The 17649-nt window shown below is 38.9% G+C and overlaps 1 protein-coding gene across 5 annotated transcripts in view; it reads right to left on the bottom strand.

Annotated features, from left to right (window-relative positions):
• Positions 1-16760, bottom strand: part of MBTPS2 (membrane bound transcription factor peptidase, site 2) — a 52321-nt gene extending 35561 nt beyond the window's left edge. For 4 of the 5 annotated variants that reach the window (XR_005030377.2, XR_005030376.2, XR_005030375.2 and 1 more), the window contains exons 1-4: positions 16060-16759; positions 12958-13106; positions 11183-11408; positions 661-764 (exon numbers count right to left, since the gene is read on the bottom strand). Coding sequence is in view for 2 of the 5 variants with exons in the window: in XM_036912827.2 (XP_036768722.1) it covers positions 661-764; positions 11183-11408; positions 12958-13106; positions 16060-16134 (554 nt within the window). In the remaining 3 variants the exon portion in view is untranslated. Of the gene's footprint in view, positions 1-660; positions 765-11182; positions 11409-12957; positions 13107-16059 lie in introns of all 5 variants that reach the window. The other variant, XM_057496115.1, reaches the window with a different exon arrangement.
• Positions 16761-17649: the final 889 nt, after the last annotated feature.

The raw sequence follows: 17649 nt of genomic DNA, 5'->3' as shown, positions 1-17649 counted from the left end.
ATTATGGTAATAATTATCAGTGGAAATAGAGAAGAGCTCTGATCCTCTTCCCCCATCAGATTTTATAGGTTTAGGAGACTTTGAAATGCTCAGATATAATTACAGTGATACAACTGAGTAGTCAAGACAAGAAGAGGACATGATACTCAAAATAAGTCCTAGGTCTCATCCTCCTATATCTTCTTCCACTTGGGTTTCTACATATGCTATGATACTTGTTAACAAATTCAGTGCTCTTGCTCTAGAGCCAGAGAGGCACTGAATAGAAGCAGGTAAGTATTTCAACTGGTAAGCCAAAGAAAGTTCTAAGAAGGCAGGTGGGTGGGCTCTTGAGTGTAGTGGTTATTATTCTGACTCTATGGTTGAACAGAAATATTCAGTTTCAGAACTGGATGAAAATTATGAAGCATGACAAAGATATAACTATGTGGGCAAAGCATAGAAAGACCTAGATTACAGACATGAACATGGTTGAAGATACTCATCAATATATTAATCCCCTGTATAAAAGGGAGAACCTCAAAATAATAATGGTGGAAATGCAATGGGCAAGATCCACAGAAAGAAAAAGTATCAAAACATGGCCAATTTTAGTAATAAACCCTTCCAAACGAAAAGCTTATGTGCATGTAGTAGAAAGAAAAAGGTAAATATCATTACCTAATAGCTGCTATCCCATGTCCAATTTCATGTACAACACCACTAATGAGGACTGCAGCGAAGAAATAGGTCAGTTGGTTGATGGGTAAATTTATACCAGGAACCTATTCATAGACACAATAATAAATACAGACTTGGGCATCAAGGGACCACGATGTTCACTCTGTATTAAAGCTTATACTTCTAAGCTGAATGTTCTGTAAACTAAAAGTAATATGAATATCAATGGTTCAGTTCTCCATTCCTATAATAAAAGTAAAAACATTTTTTTGAACTAGGCAGTTTTTGAACTAAGCATAACACCAAATAAAGAGAACTGGAAACACCAGGTTAAAAAGTTGAAACTTTAGATTCCTGAAGTCTTCACCATGGGAAAGAGTTAGGGAGCCTGGCAAAGCACCAGGGAATGTGGAGTGACAGTGAAGGAGTCAGCAGTTGATCAATCCTTAAGAGCTAGAAGCCTGATTTGGGAATTCTTGTTACAATTCCCAGTCCTTCCTCTGAGTTGTTACAGTAAAGTTCCAAGTACTTGTGTGAGTAATACAGGACATCCCCACCCACTATCAATGAGTTCATTTTAGTATTCTCAAGTTATATGAGAGTTGATAATTAAAGATAATGTAATAAAAAAGTGTCTTATCATTGTGGGAGCACCATGCCCTCCATTTCTTCGATTCCGTCAGTTTTGTCTAGTGCATTGGTCAGAAAAAGTTATCGAAGTGATACATAGACATCATATTAAAATTGAAATTTAACACAGAAAGTAAGGCATTTAAAATACACAGGACTTGTCTTGCAATCATATACCCCTAAGATTTTGTACATGCATATGTCATTGCATACACAAGGGAAGTTTGCTATTATAAGAGCTGCAAGGTAAATTTTTGTTTAGATACCCAAGATCCTTCTTGTAAGATCATCACTCCCAAGTTATGTCATCTGTTAAAGAAAGTCTGTAAATTAGGCTAAGTGGGGCATACCAGGCATCATTAATACTATTTACATACTGAGCAAAAACAGAAGCCTGTAACCCTGTTCCCCAAATAGAAAACTATTTTCAGTGTTTTAATGTATGTCCTTCATTTGTGTACACCCATTTTTAAAAACTGTACTCTTCTATTATAAATATGGTTTTGAAATCTGCTCCTTTCACTTAACAGAACCACATTTTTCCACGAGTATCTGCTGGTTCAACATGATTTTTTAACAGCCGCACTGTATTCTATGGAATAGAATGTTGTGCATTTAATTGTTTTAAAAGGTTCTGCTCTTACAAATATTGTGATAAACATATTTAGACACATATACCCAAGTATTTTGGGGGGATAAATTCTCAGACAAGAATGTTTGGTTCAGGTTCTGGAGACATGTCACTTGGGTTTGATGTTCTAGCTCCATCTCTAATAAGCTAAGTGACCACAAGGAACTTTGGATTATTCCAACACTTCAATTTCCTCATTACTATCATGGAAAAACCACATTTACAGAAAAGTGTAATTTTGAGGATTACATGAGATAATCCTTGTCCAATGTTTAACATTACGCCTCACAGAGGGCAACAAATGCGATTATTGCAAACGATTAAAGGACTTTGATACATAAGCTGCTCTCCAAAAGCAAATTCTTCTACAACCTTGGGCAGGCTTTGTTCAACTCTACAGTTTGAGAGAAATAAAAAGCATTCCATTAGATTTACATTTCTTTGATCATTATTAAAGCTGAACTTTCCCCTTACTTTCGATCACTGACATTGATAGGTCTTTTGCGAGTAGGCTACTCATGACTTGACTAGTTCATCTTTCCCTTATCGCTCTGTAAGATCACTTCAAATATCAATCACCAGTCCTCTGTAATATGTCCCAGATGTATTCCCAAGTATTTTTGCCTTTCAGTTTTATTTTGCTTTTAGTTTTCTTAATATACAAAAAATTATATGCAGTTAAATCTATCAATACACATGGTTTCTTCCATTTCATGTTTATGTCTTCCTCACTCTGTGTTCATAGAAACAGAAACCCATTTTTTTCTTTCAAGGCTTTACAATTTCATGTTTTAATTTTAATTCAACTGAAATTTCTTTTTATGTACAACAGAGGAATTTCACTTTTAAGCCTCTTTTAGTAACTGAAAGGAGAGTCAAACTATGCTGCTTGGATCTTCTAAATTAATTCTAAGTAGCTTTTCCCTAGTTATGAAACTAGTTTTCATAATCATCGTTTTTTAATGTATGCATGATATTTCACTCAATGACAATCCTGTAATTTAACCATTTCTCAATTATATATTGTGGTTGTTTCCAATTTTTCATAAGTAATGTTAGGATAAGGAGCTTGAAACTAGTTTTTCCATATTTAGAAGTATTTTCTTAACCTAGAGTCTTAAATGTGGAAGTAAATGGTCAAAGGATATGAGCATTTTTATGATGCTCATTATCTCAAGTTCTCTTTACTCAGACCCTACTGAAGAACTCTTTCCAAGAACATCAATGTGACTTTTACTACATTCCTACTCCATACCCATGTTGTCAGGCCTGTCTATTCAGTTCAATAGTTTTCTTTCTTTGGGCCTCATTTCTTCTTTTTTTTCTAGTTTCATTAATTGTGAGTTTAGACTGTTCATGTGGGATTGTTCTTGTTTCTTGAGGTAAGCCTGTATTGCTATATACTTTCCTCTTAGAACTGCCTTCACTGCGTTCAATAGGTTTTGGACTGCTTAGTTGTTGTTTTCATTTGTCTCCATATATTGCTTGATGGCTGTTTTTATTTGGCCATTAATCCCTTGATTACTTGGGAGCATGTTGTTAAGCCCCATGTGTTTGTGGGCTTTTTTGTTTTCTTTACATAATTTATTTCTAGTTTCATACCTTGTGGTCTGAGATGCTGGTTGGCACAATTTCAATCTTGAATTTATTGAGGTTTTCTTCATGGCCTAGTGTGTGATCTGTTCTGGAAAATGTTCCGTGTACACTTGAGAAGAATATATATCCTGCTGCTTTTGAGTGGAGTGTTCTGAAGACGTCTGTTATGTCCATCTGTTCTAATGTATTGTTCAGTGCCTCTGCCTCCTTACCTATTTTCTGTCTGGTTGACCTGTATTTTGGTGTGAGTGGTATGTTGAAGTCTCCTAAAATGAATGTGTTACACTCTATTTCCCCTATTTCCCCCCTTTAATTCTGTTATTATTTGTTTCACATGTTTAGGTACTCCTATATTGGGTGCATAGATATTTATAATGGCTATATCCTCTTGTTGGCCTGACCCCTATTCCACTATGTAATGTCCTTGTCTCGTTACGTTCTTTGTTCTGAAATCTATTTTGTCTCATATAAATACTGCTACTTCTGCTTTTTTCTCCCTATTATTTGCATGAAATATCTTTTTCCAACCCTTCAGGTTTTTTTTTTTAGGCTTTTACAAAGATTTATTGAGTTCCAGAATGGCAATAATTCCCCAAGTTCCCTTCCACTGATTCCCTCTGCTTCCAATGCATTCCTTGGCTTCTCATATCCACATGATGGGAACAGATGGAAGAAAGTATCCTGAGAGATGGTTTGTGGCTGCCACTTTAACCATTTGTCCTAGGAGGATTCTGATCCTTCTTGCCTGGTGGCCATACCTCAGAGGCCATGATTCTTGGGCCAAAAACTCAAAAGCTAAAATTGGTGTGCATGGGGGGAAGTTTGCCTTCTTCACCCCTCCCACATAGAACCTGTCTGCTGAAGCAGGAGAAGATAATTATTAAGAGTTGGCTTTGAAGTGAGACTGTCTCCTTTCAAATCCCAGGTCCACCACACAAACCACATAATTTGGAACCCATCACTTGCTCTCTCTGTGCCTTTGTATTTTCATCTATACAATGAAGGTTACAGTAGTTTTACCTCAATGAATTGTGATGATGAGATAAAGCTAGCATATTAATGCCTGGCACATGGAAATTGTTCATTAAATATTATCTATTGTTATTATTGCAAGGGAGATTATGAACTCACCCACATATTCACAGTTTATTCCATACATGCCAACCCAATTAATGGGAGTTCACAGGAGAAGGAGAAAGTTCTCCTAAGACACTGTATCTCAAATGTTGTATCAGATCCTCTAGAACTACTAGGATTATAACTTGCCACTAAGCACAGGGGTTGTGAGAAACAGAGGCAGCATCTAGTCCAGAGCTGGGAGTGGGAGATAGTGGGATAGGTCAGGAAGTCTTCCTGGGGAGATGACACCTGAGCTGAGTCCCAAAGTGGGAATAAGGGCTGACGTGCACCCGAGTGTGTGGTGGGCAGTGTGCATGCAGCTGGTGGAGCTCCTCCATGCCGGAGACCTAGCTGAAAGCCTGGGGGGGACAGAAGAAGAGACATACAGGATTCTAAGTGGCTTTCATTTATGCCTTCTGATGGGTGTGTAGTTTTGTTACCGTGTGGTCTTCATTTGCAATTTCTGGATGACTAATGATGTTGAGCATCTCTTCACTTGATTAGTAGTTATGTATACAGGCACTTTTGTAAGTTGTCTTTTTTTAAAAATTTTTACTGTCAGGTGTATTTCTAAATCTTTTGCCCACTCTTCTATTGGGTGGCTTTTTTGTTGTTGTTTGTTTGTTTCTTAATTTGTAGGGGTTCTTCACTTATTCTGGATACAAATCTTTTAAGTTCTTCAGCTCACTACAATTTGATTTGTTATTTTTTTTCTCTATGGTTTAGTGCTTTTTATGTCTTATCTAAGAAATCTCTGCCTGCCCCCAGGTGATGTTGATACATTTGTGTTTGATACGAAAATTTTTATTATTTTATCTTTACCATTTAAATCTATAATACATCTGGAATTGATTTTTGGGTACTATATGAGGTAGGATTCAAAATTTTTTTCCTGCATGAAAATCCCCGATCTGGAATTTATTGAAAGTCCATCCTTTCCCCTTTGCTAGGTAGGCTCAACTTTGTCATAAATCAGACAATTGTATATTTGTAGGTCTGTTCTGGATTTTATTCTGTTCCTTAGATGTTTTTTTAATCTTGTACCAATTTCACACTCATTTAATTACGGTAGTAAATCTTAATATCTGGAAGGTCTTCCAGCTTTGGTTTTCTTCTTCAGGATTCTTCATAATTTTCATAATAAATTTTATGACCAGGTTGTCAGTATCTGTAGAAAATCTGCTGGAGTTTTTACTGGGATTATATTGAATCTATAAATCAATTTTGTCTTTATAATGTTTAATTGTCCAACCCATGCATGAACATGGCATATTCTTCAATTTACTTGGGTCTATTTAAATTTTCTAAATAATGTTTTCCCACACATACTTCATTAGATTTCTTACTACATATTTGATTTTTTAAATGCTCTTATAAATTATTCTGTGGTTGCCAGTATAGAGAAATACATTAAATTTTTTGTACTTGCTTATGAATTTTAGTTCGTCTTTGGGTTCTTTAGATTTTGTACCCACCAATATGTGGTCAGCAGATAATGACAGTTTTATCTCTTCCTTTCCAAGCCTTTGGCCTTAAATCTCTTTCTCTCTTTTTTTAAAATTAAAGTATCATTGATATATACTCTTTCATGCCACCATCTTTAATCTCTAAATCCTCCATCCTTTCACTTTTAGTCTGTGTATATCTTTGGGTTTGAAATGAGCCTCTTGTAGGCAGCATATAGACGGGTCTTTTTTTTTTTTTTATCCATTCTGCAACTCTATGTCTTTTGATTGGTGCATTCAGTCCATTTATATTTATGGTGATTATGAATAGCTATGTACTTATTGCCATTGTAGGCTTTAGATCTGTGGTTACCAAACGTTGAAGGATAGTTTCTTACTATCTAACTGTCTATCTGAACTCGATTATTACTCTATTTCAAACACAATCGAAAGGTTTTTTTTTCCTCTCCTTCTTCTCCTTCCTCCTCCACACATTATATATTAGGTGTCATATTCTGTACTTTTGTGTATCCCTTGACTAACTTTGTGAGTAGTTGATTTAATTTTGTATTTGCTTAGTAATTAATTGGGCTACTACCTTTACCGTGGGTTTATTTTCTCTGGTGACAGCTATTAAACCTTAGGAGCACTTCTATCTAGAGCAGCCTCTTTAAAATACCTTGTAGAAATGTTTTAGTGGTCATGAATTCCCCCAACTTTTGCTTATCTGAAAATTGTTTAATCCCTGCTTCAAATTTAAATGATAATCTTGTTGGGCAGAGGATTCTTGGTTGGAGACCCTTTTGTTTTGTTGCATTAAATATATCATGCCACTCCCTTCTGGCCTGAAAAGTTTTCTGCTGAGAAGTCTGCTGAAGCCTGGTGAGGTTTCCTTTATAAGTGATCTTTTTTCTTTCTCTGGCTGCTTTCAATACCCTCTCCTTGTCCTTGATCTTTGCCATTTTAATTATTGTATGTCTTGGTGTTTTCTTCCTAGGGTTCCTTGTGTTGGGATATCTTTGCATTTCCATGACCTGAGTGACTATTTCCTTCCCCAGATCAGGGAAGTTTTCAACAAGTACTAACTCAAAAAGACTTTCTATCCCTTTGTTTCTCACTTCTTCTTCTGGAACCCCTATAATGCAAATATTGTTCCGTTTAGATTGGTTGCACAGCGGATTTCATTCCTAGAGATCCCTTTTTCTCTGTTCTTCAGCTTGTGTTTCCCTATTCTCTAATTTCTATTTCATTTACTGTTTCTGCTACCTCATACAATCTTTTAAATCCCTCCATTGTGTGCTTCATTTCAGATACCCTATTTTTCAAAATTTCTATCTCTTTGTTTAAGTCCTCCTTGAGATCTTGAATATTTTCTGTAGCTCCATGAGCATGTTTATGACTTTTATTTTGAAATCTTTATCAAGAAGATTGGTGATTTCAGTTTCAGTAAGCCTTCTTTCTGGTGTTTTTTTTCTTGAATTTTTGTTTGGAACAAATTCCTCTGTCTCTTCATTTTTTCTTTAGTGTTTCTTATGGGATAATAGATTTGTATAGGAGGTGCCCTGTAGGATACAGAAGGTCAATTTCCTGTACAGGAGCCCCAGCTGTTGGCATGCAGTGGATGTGGCACCTGTCTGCCTTGCTCCTGGTATTCTGATTTCAAGTGGGCTGTGTGGGCCATCAGCTGAGCATGGAACTGGGGAGAATACTCTCTGAAGCTGCCAGTGGGTGGAGCTGCCTTCCCTCTGGCCTACCACAATGGTGGGGGTGCAGGTGAGCAGAACCACCACCTGCCAGGAGGAAAGAGCTCCTGAGGCTAGGCTGCACAAGCACCAGGCTGTGGGGCTGGGGATGCCCTCCACCCAGCCTGCTGCAATGGCGGGGGTGCTGGTGAAATGGGACCAGTGCCTTCCAGGAGGAAAGAGCTCCTGGGGCTGGTTCTTGCATGTAGCTCTCTAGTTGGCCCTGAGCAGGCTGGGGGTTCTTACCCTGCCTAACTGGGAGTAAAGTTTGATTTCACTGCTGGCCAGCAGGCCACATGCCACTGTGAGGAGTCTCCGGCATGTGTTGCCAGTGAGAGGGATGGAGCGTCTGAAGCTCCTAAGGGCTCCCAACCTGTTGGGCTGAGGGTGGGTTGGGGACGTACTGTCCACCTGACCTTACTCCTAAAGAGAGAGCACTGTCCACTCCTTGCCTCTCCGGTGCCCCTGTCACTGCTGGTAAGTCTTTCAACCTGTCCACTCTGCTTTCTTTCTCAGGGAGGCCAGTAGAGCATGCCTATTCTCCACAGGCAGCTGGGATCTTAGCCTCCCTGAGTGTTCTGCCCATCTCTGTTGTCCAGCCCCACCAATCACCAGGGCACCATGCAATGTGGGCTCATCCTCCTGGTGCAGATTTCCAGGGCCAGGTGTTCAGTGTCCTGGGCTTCTACTCCCTCCCTGCTCCATTATTCTTCCTTCCGCCTGTGGGCTGGGGTGGGGGAAGGGCTTGGGTCCTGTTGGATCGTGGCTTTGTCACTTTACCCTTTTCTGTAGGGTCTTCTCTTCTTCCCCAGATGTAGGTGGTCAGTTCTGCAGTCTTCAGGGTGATTTCAGGCCTAGTTGTATTTGCTTTATTTTTGTGTTCTGTGTGATTTTGGGAGGAGGTTTTTGCTTTGCCTTCCTACACAGCCATTTTCCCCCCAGAATCTAGTTTCCTTTTCTTTGACCCATCTCTTAATTTATGTCCTTGAGATTCATTCTCATATTTCCTCTGTATCACAAAATATCCTGGTTATCTTACCTTTATTTCAAATAAATCAATAGGCTTGATTCAATAAGACACTGACTCCTCTTTTATTATTTTATAGATGCAATAATGAGACAAGGTTAAGGATTTGAGCATAGGACTATACTAACAGATGGTAGGTCTTATTTGTTGGCAAATATGTGTGACTTCCCATCTGTCTCAGCCATGATCACACAGGGTATTAATGTGCCAGAATACTGATCTCTCAACATCACAGAGTGCCAGGTTTTGGGAATATGGAACAAGGCTGTAAGGCAATTTGAGAATAAACAGAAAGTTTGTTCTCTAAGCTATAAGAGCTCATATTAAAGTCAGGAGACATTAACATTCTTAAACATAAATATAAATATGCATGTAGACTAAGGAGGGCAACTAGCTTAATGGTTCCAAAGTATGACTTTCCTACCAGAGGCAATATTTTTGTGAACATTATGAATAAATGAGGAAGCAAAAAGAAGAAACAATTTCTTATCTGAACATTTTGCCTTCTAATCTTAGCAGGCAGACAAGTCAATGATCTTATTTCCTCCAAACCTGCTTTTTTCTCTACTATCCTCTTTATTGGCAAACAAACAATAACCAATCATGCAGCCTGAGAGTCATCTCAAACTCTTCCTTCTCCCTCCAGCCACACATCCAATTAATCACCAAGTCCTAACAATTCCACTCCAAAAGATCCCTTGAATCTATCTACTTCATTCTTCTTACCATTAAGTTAGTTTAGATATTTATCACTTCTAACATTAATTATTCCACGTGCCCTCTTAAATGGTCTCATCTTTGGTGTAACCCTACTTCAGTCCATTTTGCACAGATATGTTATTAAGGTAAAATCAAACTTCTTAGAATGGCCCTTCCTAACCCAGACCCTATCTCTGTCTCCCATCTTATCCTTTGCACAACATACCTTCTACTGTATACCTTCCAGACTGGTCATTATTTTATAATACCTTGAAGAATTACTGGTGTTCCCTAAGGGAGTAGAACATAAAGGCTTTGAGGTCAGTGATGGGTGAATTGTGTACCCACCATTTATTAGCTATAGCCTCAGGCAAGTGACTTATTATCTTTGTACCTTGGTTTTCACATCTGTGAATGAGACACTTACCTCCAGACTCTTGCAAGTATAAAATAAAATGGACACAAAAGCCTCACATAGGAAGCACTGCATATTAACTAGGTTCTATTATTACTATATTAATCCTTCCACCTTCCCATGTTATATGGTTCCCTCTGATACTGGGATGCTTAATTGCCATCTTCCTTCCCAGGTAATGTGGACTGTCCTCTCCCTCCCTCTGAAACTCTCTTCCCACAGCCAGGCACACCTCAGCACACCTTCTCTCTGTTCCCACAGCACCTTGTATTCTCTCCTACTGCAGAACAATCATAGCAGCTCTCCCTCTAGACTAAAAGCTCCATGAATGCTAAGATTGGATTTTGTTCCCTGTTTAAGCAGGAGTCAGCACAGGAATATACTTAGAAAATGTCTGCCAAAGAAATAATCTCTTCTGAGGCCTCACCTGGTGAATCCTTTTAACCTCTAAGAAAGAGCTACTACCATAGGAGAGATTGTTTATCATTCTCTACAAATGACTTCTAAATCTTCCCATAGTGACCCAGCTTAGAAGAGGCTATAAAGAGATGAGTTTTAAAAAAGTCTGTCAGTAACTATTAAATATTCTAGTTCATCAATGAGAACATGATTAAAAATGTAACATCCATGATTCATGGAGATGGAAACTATAAATGTAAAAAATTTGAAATAAAAGTTAGCTAATGATAAAGCACCTTTCCAAACTCTGGAGATGTGACAAAGGTTTACATGTGTGCTTTAAACAGCTTACAGTCAAAGGAGTACAACTCAGCACAATATTCTTCATATCAAGAAATCACAGTGAAGATTCAAAAAGGCCTTATACCTTTAATAAAGGATATCATTTGTTAGAATCTGAAAGCCATGAAAAGGAAAAGGGAACACTTTGCACAGGATTAAAATGCAAATTATTTATACAATACAGAGATCTAAATCAGTATGCTTATTCTAACACCTCAAGAAGACAACATGAATTAAACTGAGTACCTGTGTAATTGTTGACAGTGGTCCATTTCTTCTAGTACTACTACTGGTACTACTACTTATTGAAACAATTCTTTGCTAGATTCCTACTAATGCTTTGGTAAGCAGGTAATTTGAGAAACGATGAAACTTTTCATTTATTTTAATATTTATATTATGGATAGGAGTTATGCTATCCAGAAGAGATAATCTATGTTCCAACAAAGTTACTTAAAGTAAGAAGAAGGCACTTACCACAACTTGTAGCACCTGTTCATTGTGAAGTGAGGAAGAGGAGGAGGAGGAGGAAGAGGAAGAAGAGGAAGAGGAGGAAGAAGAAGAGGAGGATGAGGAAGAAGAGGAGGAAGAATAAGAGGGAGAGTCAGCCATCATTTGTGCTAAGGTCTGAATTAGTGTTTTCCCCAGGAGAAAAAAAGAGCTGAACATGGCAATTACACCAAACACCATCCCAAAATTGAACCTGTCAGGAGGGGAAAAAAAAATCACATAAATGGACAATTCCTCAACCAGCCACACTACATAGCTTTAGTGTTTAAAATGTCAATAATTCTGCCTCTTTTTCCTATCTGAACTTCAGAGACAAGGTCGCTTTAAGCAATCTAATAATTTACAATTCTTTTGTAACTGAAGAGACCGAATATTGTTATCAATGAAAAGTCTGTTCTGTTTCATGTCTCTTGCTCATTCACACAGCACTGTTGTGAACTTGTTCTCATATGGGGTGAAAGCTCTTTTGGCATTATAGACATTCATTCTTTTTCATCTACCAATTCTATTGTTTGCATTATATTTTAGATGTATTTTGTGTTGAGCTTAAATATTAATATGGTAAAATTTAACGATAGCTTATTTCTTCTACTGTTTTAATAATTATAAGTTACCCTTCTATAGTTGGAAATAATCTATTACATTTTCTAACTTCTTGTTGTGTTTTTTAAGAAACTTGTCCATTTCATCTAAATTGTCAAATTTATAGGCAGAGAATTGCTCACTATGGTTTCATTTTTTAAAATGACCACAGAATCTGTAGTAACGTTTCCTTTTTCAATTCTAATTTTTAGTTACTTGCATTTTTTTTTCTTGTCCAGTCATGCAAGAGGTTTATCAATTTCATCAATCTTTTCAAAGACCCTACTTTTGGCTTTGCTGATTTTCTCTACTATGTATTTTCCATTTCACTGATTTCTTCTCTTAACTTTATTATTTCCTTCTATTTTGTTTGTTGTGATTTACTCTTGCATTTTCTGCTCTTTAATGATTTGTTTGCTTGCATTTAGCTCTTCCTCATTTGGAGCTAGATTTTTAACAGAAAGGAATTTCAGACAAAGGTCCCTACTCCTATACTAAAAATTCTGTCAACTATAGAACCTGTCAGGCTCTAGGGTATCCCAGAGATCACTGTAAACCCCCTAACCATAAACACTATAAACGACTTGATCTAAAAAAATTTTCAACTAAAGGGGTATGCCTGGTATGGCCAGGGGACTCTGGGACCCTGTTGCTGCAATCTGGCTGGCCATTTTCTTGATGGGTTCTTGCATATACCTTAATGGTTGTTAGATATTTTATATATCCTTCCCCAGGAGGGGTATCACAAAAGAAGTATGGGGGAAAGCCTGCATCCTTTGATTCCCAGGCTCCTTGTTTCTGTGTGTGATGATGGGGGAGAGAATTCTCCAGGATTAATTTCCTGATGGAAAATGCTGTTTTTTGCTTTTCTATTAGGGTATAACTTACACATTAAAGTGTACAAATATGAAGTGTATAGCTCATTGAATTCTTACATATGTGTACCCAACCACCCAGATCAAGACAAAGAACCTCGATTTTTCATGTATGCAAAAGCACAATGATACAATCCTATTAAGTTTATATAAACCCAGGAAGTTTTTATACTGTCAACATTTTAAAACTTAGTAGATTAGAAAGTGATGGAAACAGTTCATTCAACAAGCATTTCTCATTGTCACAATGACTAATTTAAACCAAAAAGAGAAAATGAAGAATACCATTGGTAAAGCATCCTGGCTTTCCGCCGTCCCCAGCTGTAAAAGGCACGATTGAAAATAGCAGTTTGCCATCTTATGTGAAAAGGGGAGATGCTCAATCCGTTGTTCTCCAGCCAGTCTTCATAAGAATGCTTAAAATACACAGAAGACTAGGAGAGAGAAAAGTTCCCTATTACTCACTTTTAAAGAACAATTGATGAAAATAAAAAAGAAGTATTTTCTATAGGAAAGCAAGATACTAAACTGTCTAAATGCTTACAATTTTAAAGTGTTATGTTTATTCTTCAGGATATTAGAGTAAAGGTGTCAGACTGGTCTGCTGAGATTAGGATCTGGCACAAACTATATGGCCCACAGGCCAAATCCGGCCAACAGCCTGTTCTTGTAAAGCAAGTGAGCTAAGGATGGTTTTTACATTTTTAAGGGATTGTAAAAAGAGACAACAGAAAACAAGAATATGCAACAGAGACCCGCATGGCCTAAAAGACCTAAAATACTACCTGGTTCTTTACAATAAAAGTCTGCTGACCTCTGCTTAAAATAGCATTGTCCAATCGAAACAATGTGAGCCACAATGTAAGCCGCATATGTAATTTAAAATTTTGTAGTGCCTAAATTTTAAAAAGTAAACAGGAGATTAAATACATTTTAACTCAATATATCCCACAGATTATTTCAACATATAATCAACATAAAAATTACTGAAATACTTTACATTGTATTTATTTATTCATGCGCTAAGTCTTTGAAATCTGGTGTCAACTTTACACTTATGTTTCAATTTGGACTCGCCCCATTTCAAATGCTTAATGGCTACATATGATTAGTGGCAACCATACTGGACAGAGCAGATCTAGAAGCTTTGTTATTATAGAAAGAGGTCTCGTGTTACAATTTTAAAAGACTCCAAGCAATCCAACAGAGGGGACAGGTTAATTAGAAACAGTGTTTTTTAATCCTCTTCTGAGCAACAACCCAAAGAAATCAGGCCAACTTTCATCATGTTAAAGTACAAAACTTATCTAAGGCCATCTTGGTCTCAGTAACTTCTCTTACGTTCTTCAGGGTTGAGGGGCTAGCTGCTTACACACAGGCTAACGAGTTTTATCTTTAGGGAAGTTTGAAGTCCTCGAGGAATGTAGGATTTTGGATAATTTAAGGCTGTTCTATATACCTGACTGACTCCTATTGCCTCAATTTCATTAAGTATTTTGTCATATCAATGCCCATCCATTTAAGAAACTTATCTGTCTAGATGGATATTTTAGCCCTATCACAGTCATAAAAAATGACCTCAGTCTGAATATAGTTATCCATATGCCTTGGGATCTAAAATTTAATGCAACCTGCTCTCAGTCTTCAGGTGTTTTTTAAACCTGCTTGTTTAGCAGGACTTGGAAAAGGAGAGCAATACACCACTCTAGCAGGTGTCTACTGAGGAAATCCTAGAAGAATCGAGGGTGCAACAGCAGACCAAGTTGGAAGCATAGAAATTAAAGGTGCAGGCTCCTAAATCCCAAGGTCTCTTCATTTCCCAGGCAGATACTCTGAATGAGAGGAAGGTCTTTTGCTCAAAGAATAGCACTCTCTTAGCGAGCTCCGGGCTGTTACTGAAATTAAGAGTAACACTGTGATCACCTCACACAGTTGACCAGACTGTTGAGGTTTGAACAGTTCTTTTTATTTTGGATTTTTGTTACATATGCAACATGATGAAATCATGTGGCTTTGCCTCTTCTAACCAACAAAATCACTGTTTAAAGCAGTGGTATGCACTGCTTGTGAGCACTATGTCAAGTATGTGAAAAGAAGCATCTACAAATCTTGCGAAGATGCAGATGCACATTCTGTATGTCAGGGAGGGGGCCTGAGATTCTACAGTGCTGACGAGCTCCCAGATGATGCAGGTGCTGCTGCGCCTTGAACCTCACGTTGAGTAGCCAGGCTTTCTGGGGATGAATTAATGTAATCCTCTCTACAATCTCAGAAGAACCTTACTATCATTATCCCAATTGTAAAGATGAAGAAATCAGGGAAGCGAGAGTAATCTGCCCAAGGTCACAATTGCTGGAAGTGTCAAGAGCCCAGCCCTTGCTCTAAGGTCTCCCCTGTATAATCTCACTTTGCAAGTTTAAATGTAACAAAGAAGCATAAGTACCATTTTCATTCTACTGTTAAACCTAAAACACACAATGCTAAAGTATACTATTTAAAATGGTATTCATAATGTTTCAAGAAACATTTGAGAATTTATATTTTATTCCACATAATATACAGTTACTCCCATCCCTAAGTATTCAATTCCAAAAACGTCACTTATAGTATGGTGTCAGACAATTGTTCCTAATTTTTGCTACCCTTTCCAAGTAACTAAAGAATGGTCCATGCACCCAGGGTGTGTGTGTGGTGTTGGTGTTTGGTGGGGGTGAGGGTTGGTGTGAAAAAGTGGGCGCAGGGTTCAAATCAGAATTCGTGTAGTAAGAAACTAGTTGTCTAAATCCTTGGTACTTGGAATATGGTCCGTAAACTAACAGCATTGGTAACACTTGGGAACTGGTTAGAAACGCAGAAGCTTAGGCCCCGCCACAGACTTGCTGAATCAGAATGTGCATTTTAATAAGAACCCTGGATGATCCTACGCACTTTAAAGTCTGAGATTACAGATCTAAATCGTAACTTGATTTACACTGACTGCAACTCCAGAGTCTCTAGACGGTCGTGGCCGTAAAGACAACGAGTTGAAACAACGCCTTTTCTCGGCGGACATTTTATTTTCTTCCCTGGTGCACTGCCGCGGGGTCTGGCAGGGTCCTGGTCCTCCCCAGCCCACTACCGGCGTCTCCCGGGCAGTACCCGAAGGCGGCGGCGCTGCAGCGCCCCGCAATGCGACTGCGGCAGCTGCGCAGGCCGCCACACCCCTCCCACGGCCCGCCGGGTTTCATTAACTCCAGGGGACACGGGCGCCCCACGGAAGGCCACATGTGAGCACCGGCCGCGCAGCTTCCAGCCCGGGAGGCGCGAGGCAGGGGAAGAGAAAAGGCCTCGGGCCTTGCTCCCCGGCCCTGGCACCGCGGGCTGGGGCCTTAGGCCCGAGGCCCTCACCTTCAGCACCAAGTCGGTCAGGTAGACAGCAGTCCAGCCGCCCACCACCACCACCACCAGCGACACCGGAATCATGGCAGCAGCGGAGGGCAGGTGAGCCCCGGCGTCCTCCCCGCGAGCCGCGACGAGCCGACCGCGCGGCGCCTACAGCCCCAGCATCCGCGCAGGAACCAAGCTGCCACCAGTTCTTTTCTCGCCGCGGCGTCGTTTCCCTCCGGATCCTTCGGGTGGAGGCACTAGACGGACTTGAGGGCACCGGAAAGGGGCGCGGGGGCTTATTTTCGTGAGACACTCGGGCGCCGCAGCCCAGGCATCTGTTCGGCTGCGGCACTTGCCGGCCCTCTAGCGATTTCTTAGGCTTTGGCCCTCCCTGCTGTCTGCTTTCCATTCTCTCCCGTTCTGGTCTGGAGTTTGATGTTCCTTTTAATCTGGTGAGGGTTTGGGGTCATCGGAGGTAGTAATCGCCTCTCCCTCCCAGACCCTGTCATAGGTATCCGGATTTAAGTTAATCACGTTTTAAATTCTTTTTATCGAAATGTAATTTACACACAGCGAAATTATATTACACTTCAACTGTCCATTTCGATTACTTTTGGTAACTGTATATATCTGTGCGCCCTAATCAAAATAGAGAACATTTTCACTTAAGGAATTTCCTTTGCGTCCCTGCCTAGTCAATCCTCCTCCCCCCACCCTCGTTCTAATTTAAACTTTATAAAGAGAATAGTGCTATAAGTACTCTTACGTGTGTGGCTTATTTCGCTCAACATAGTATTTTTTAGATTTATTCATGTTGCTTATTAAATTCTTTTCACAGCCTCTTCTATTATAAAATTTGAGATTGATGTTATGTTAAAAAAATTAGAGCTTTGAATGACTGCACATATTTTCATGTTGATGTACATGCAATTATATATTGACCACTGGTTTCCCAAACTTGACTGTACATTAGGATCACCAGGGGGCTTTTAAAATTCCTGATGCCCATTCTGTAGCCTAAACCAATTAAATCAGAATCTCAGAGTGGGACCCAAGCATCAGTGTATTTTAAGCTCCTTAGGTCATTCCACTGTGCAGCCAGGATTGAGAGTCACTGAACTACACGATCTCGAACATGAAGGAAAACTAGTATTTATGGAGTGTTTTTCTGCATTCTCTCAATGTTCATGTCTTTGTAAGTTTGTTTTAACTTCTCTGGGAAAGCATCATTAGCAGTAATAGTAGTAAAATAATAAGAACATAATACTAAATATTTAAATACTATCTTAACAACAAGTGTCCCATATAAAAATGCACCATCGAGCCCCTCCAAAGTTAAAATAGAGTATGATGCTAAAAACCTCTGTCATAGATACTGCTAATTTACCTCACTCTCCATACTTTTCTTAAAGTTCTAATAATTTAGTGCCATACCTCTCTAGAAACCTTATGACTCAGTTTTACATCTTGTAGATATGTATGTTTATGGGTTATAAAATATTTCAACTTATTTTGGACATAACTGAGTGTAAACTATAAAAGTTTATATTCAAGCACCTTGTGACTCCACAGTTTTCCATGTGTCTCAGTCAGTGCAGTTTTAGGTTTTAA

This window comes from Manis pentadactyla, chromosome X (genome assembly GCF_030020395.1).
Source record: "Manis pentadactyla isolate mManPen7 chromosome X, mManPen7.hap1, whole genome shotgun sequence".
In the NCBI taxonomy this organism is placed as follows: Eukaryota; Metazoa; Chordata; class Mammalia; order Pholidota; family Manidae; genus Manis; species Manis pentadactyla.
This window is presented reverse-complemented; position numbering and strand designations above follow the sequence as displayed.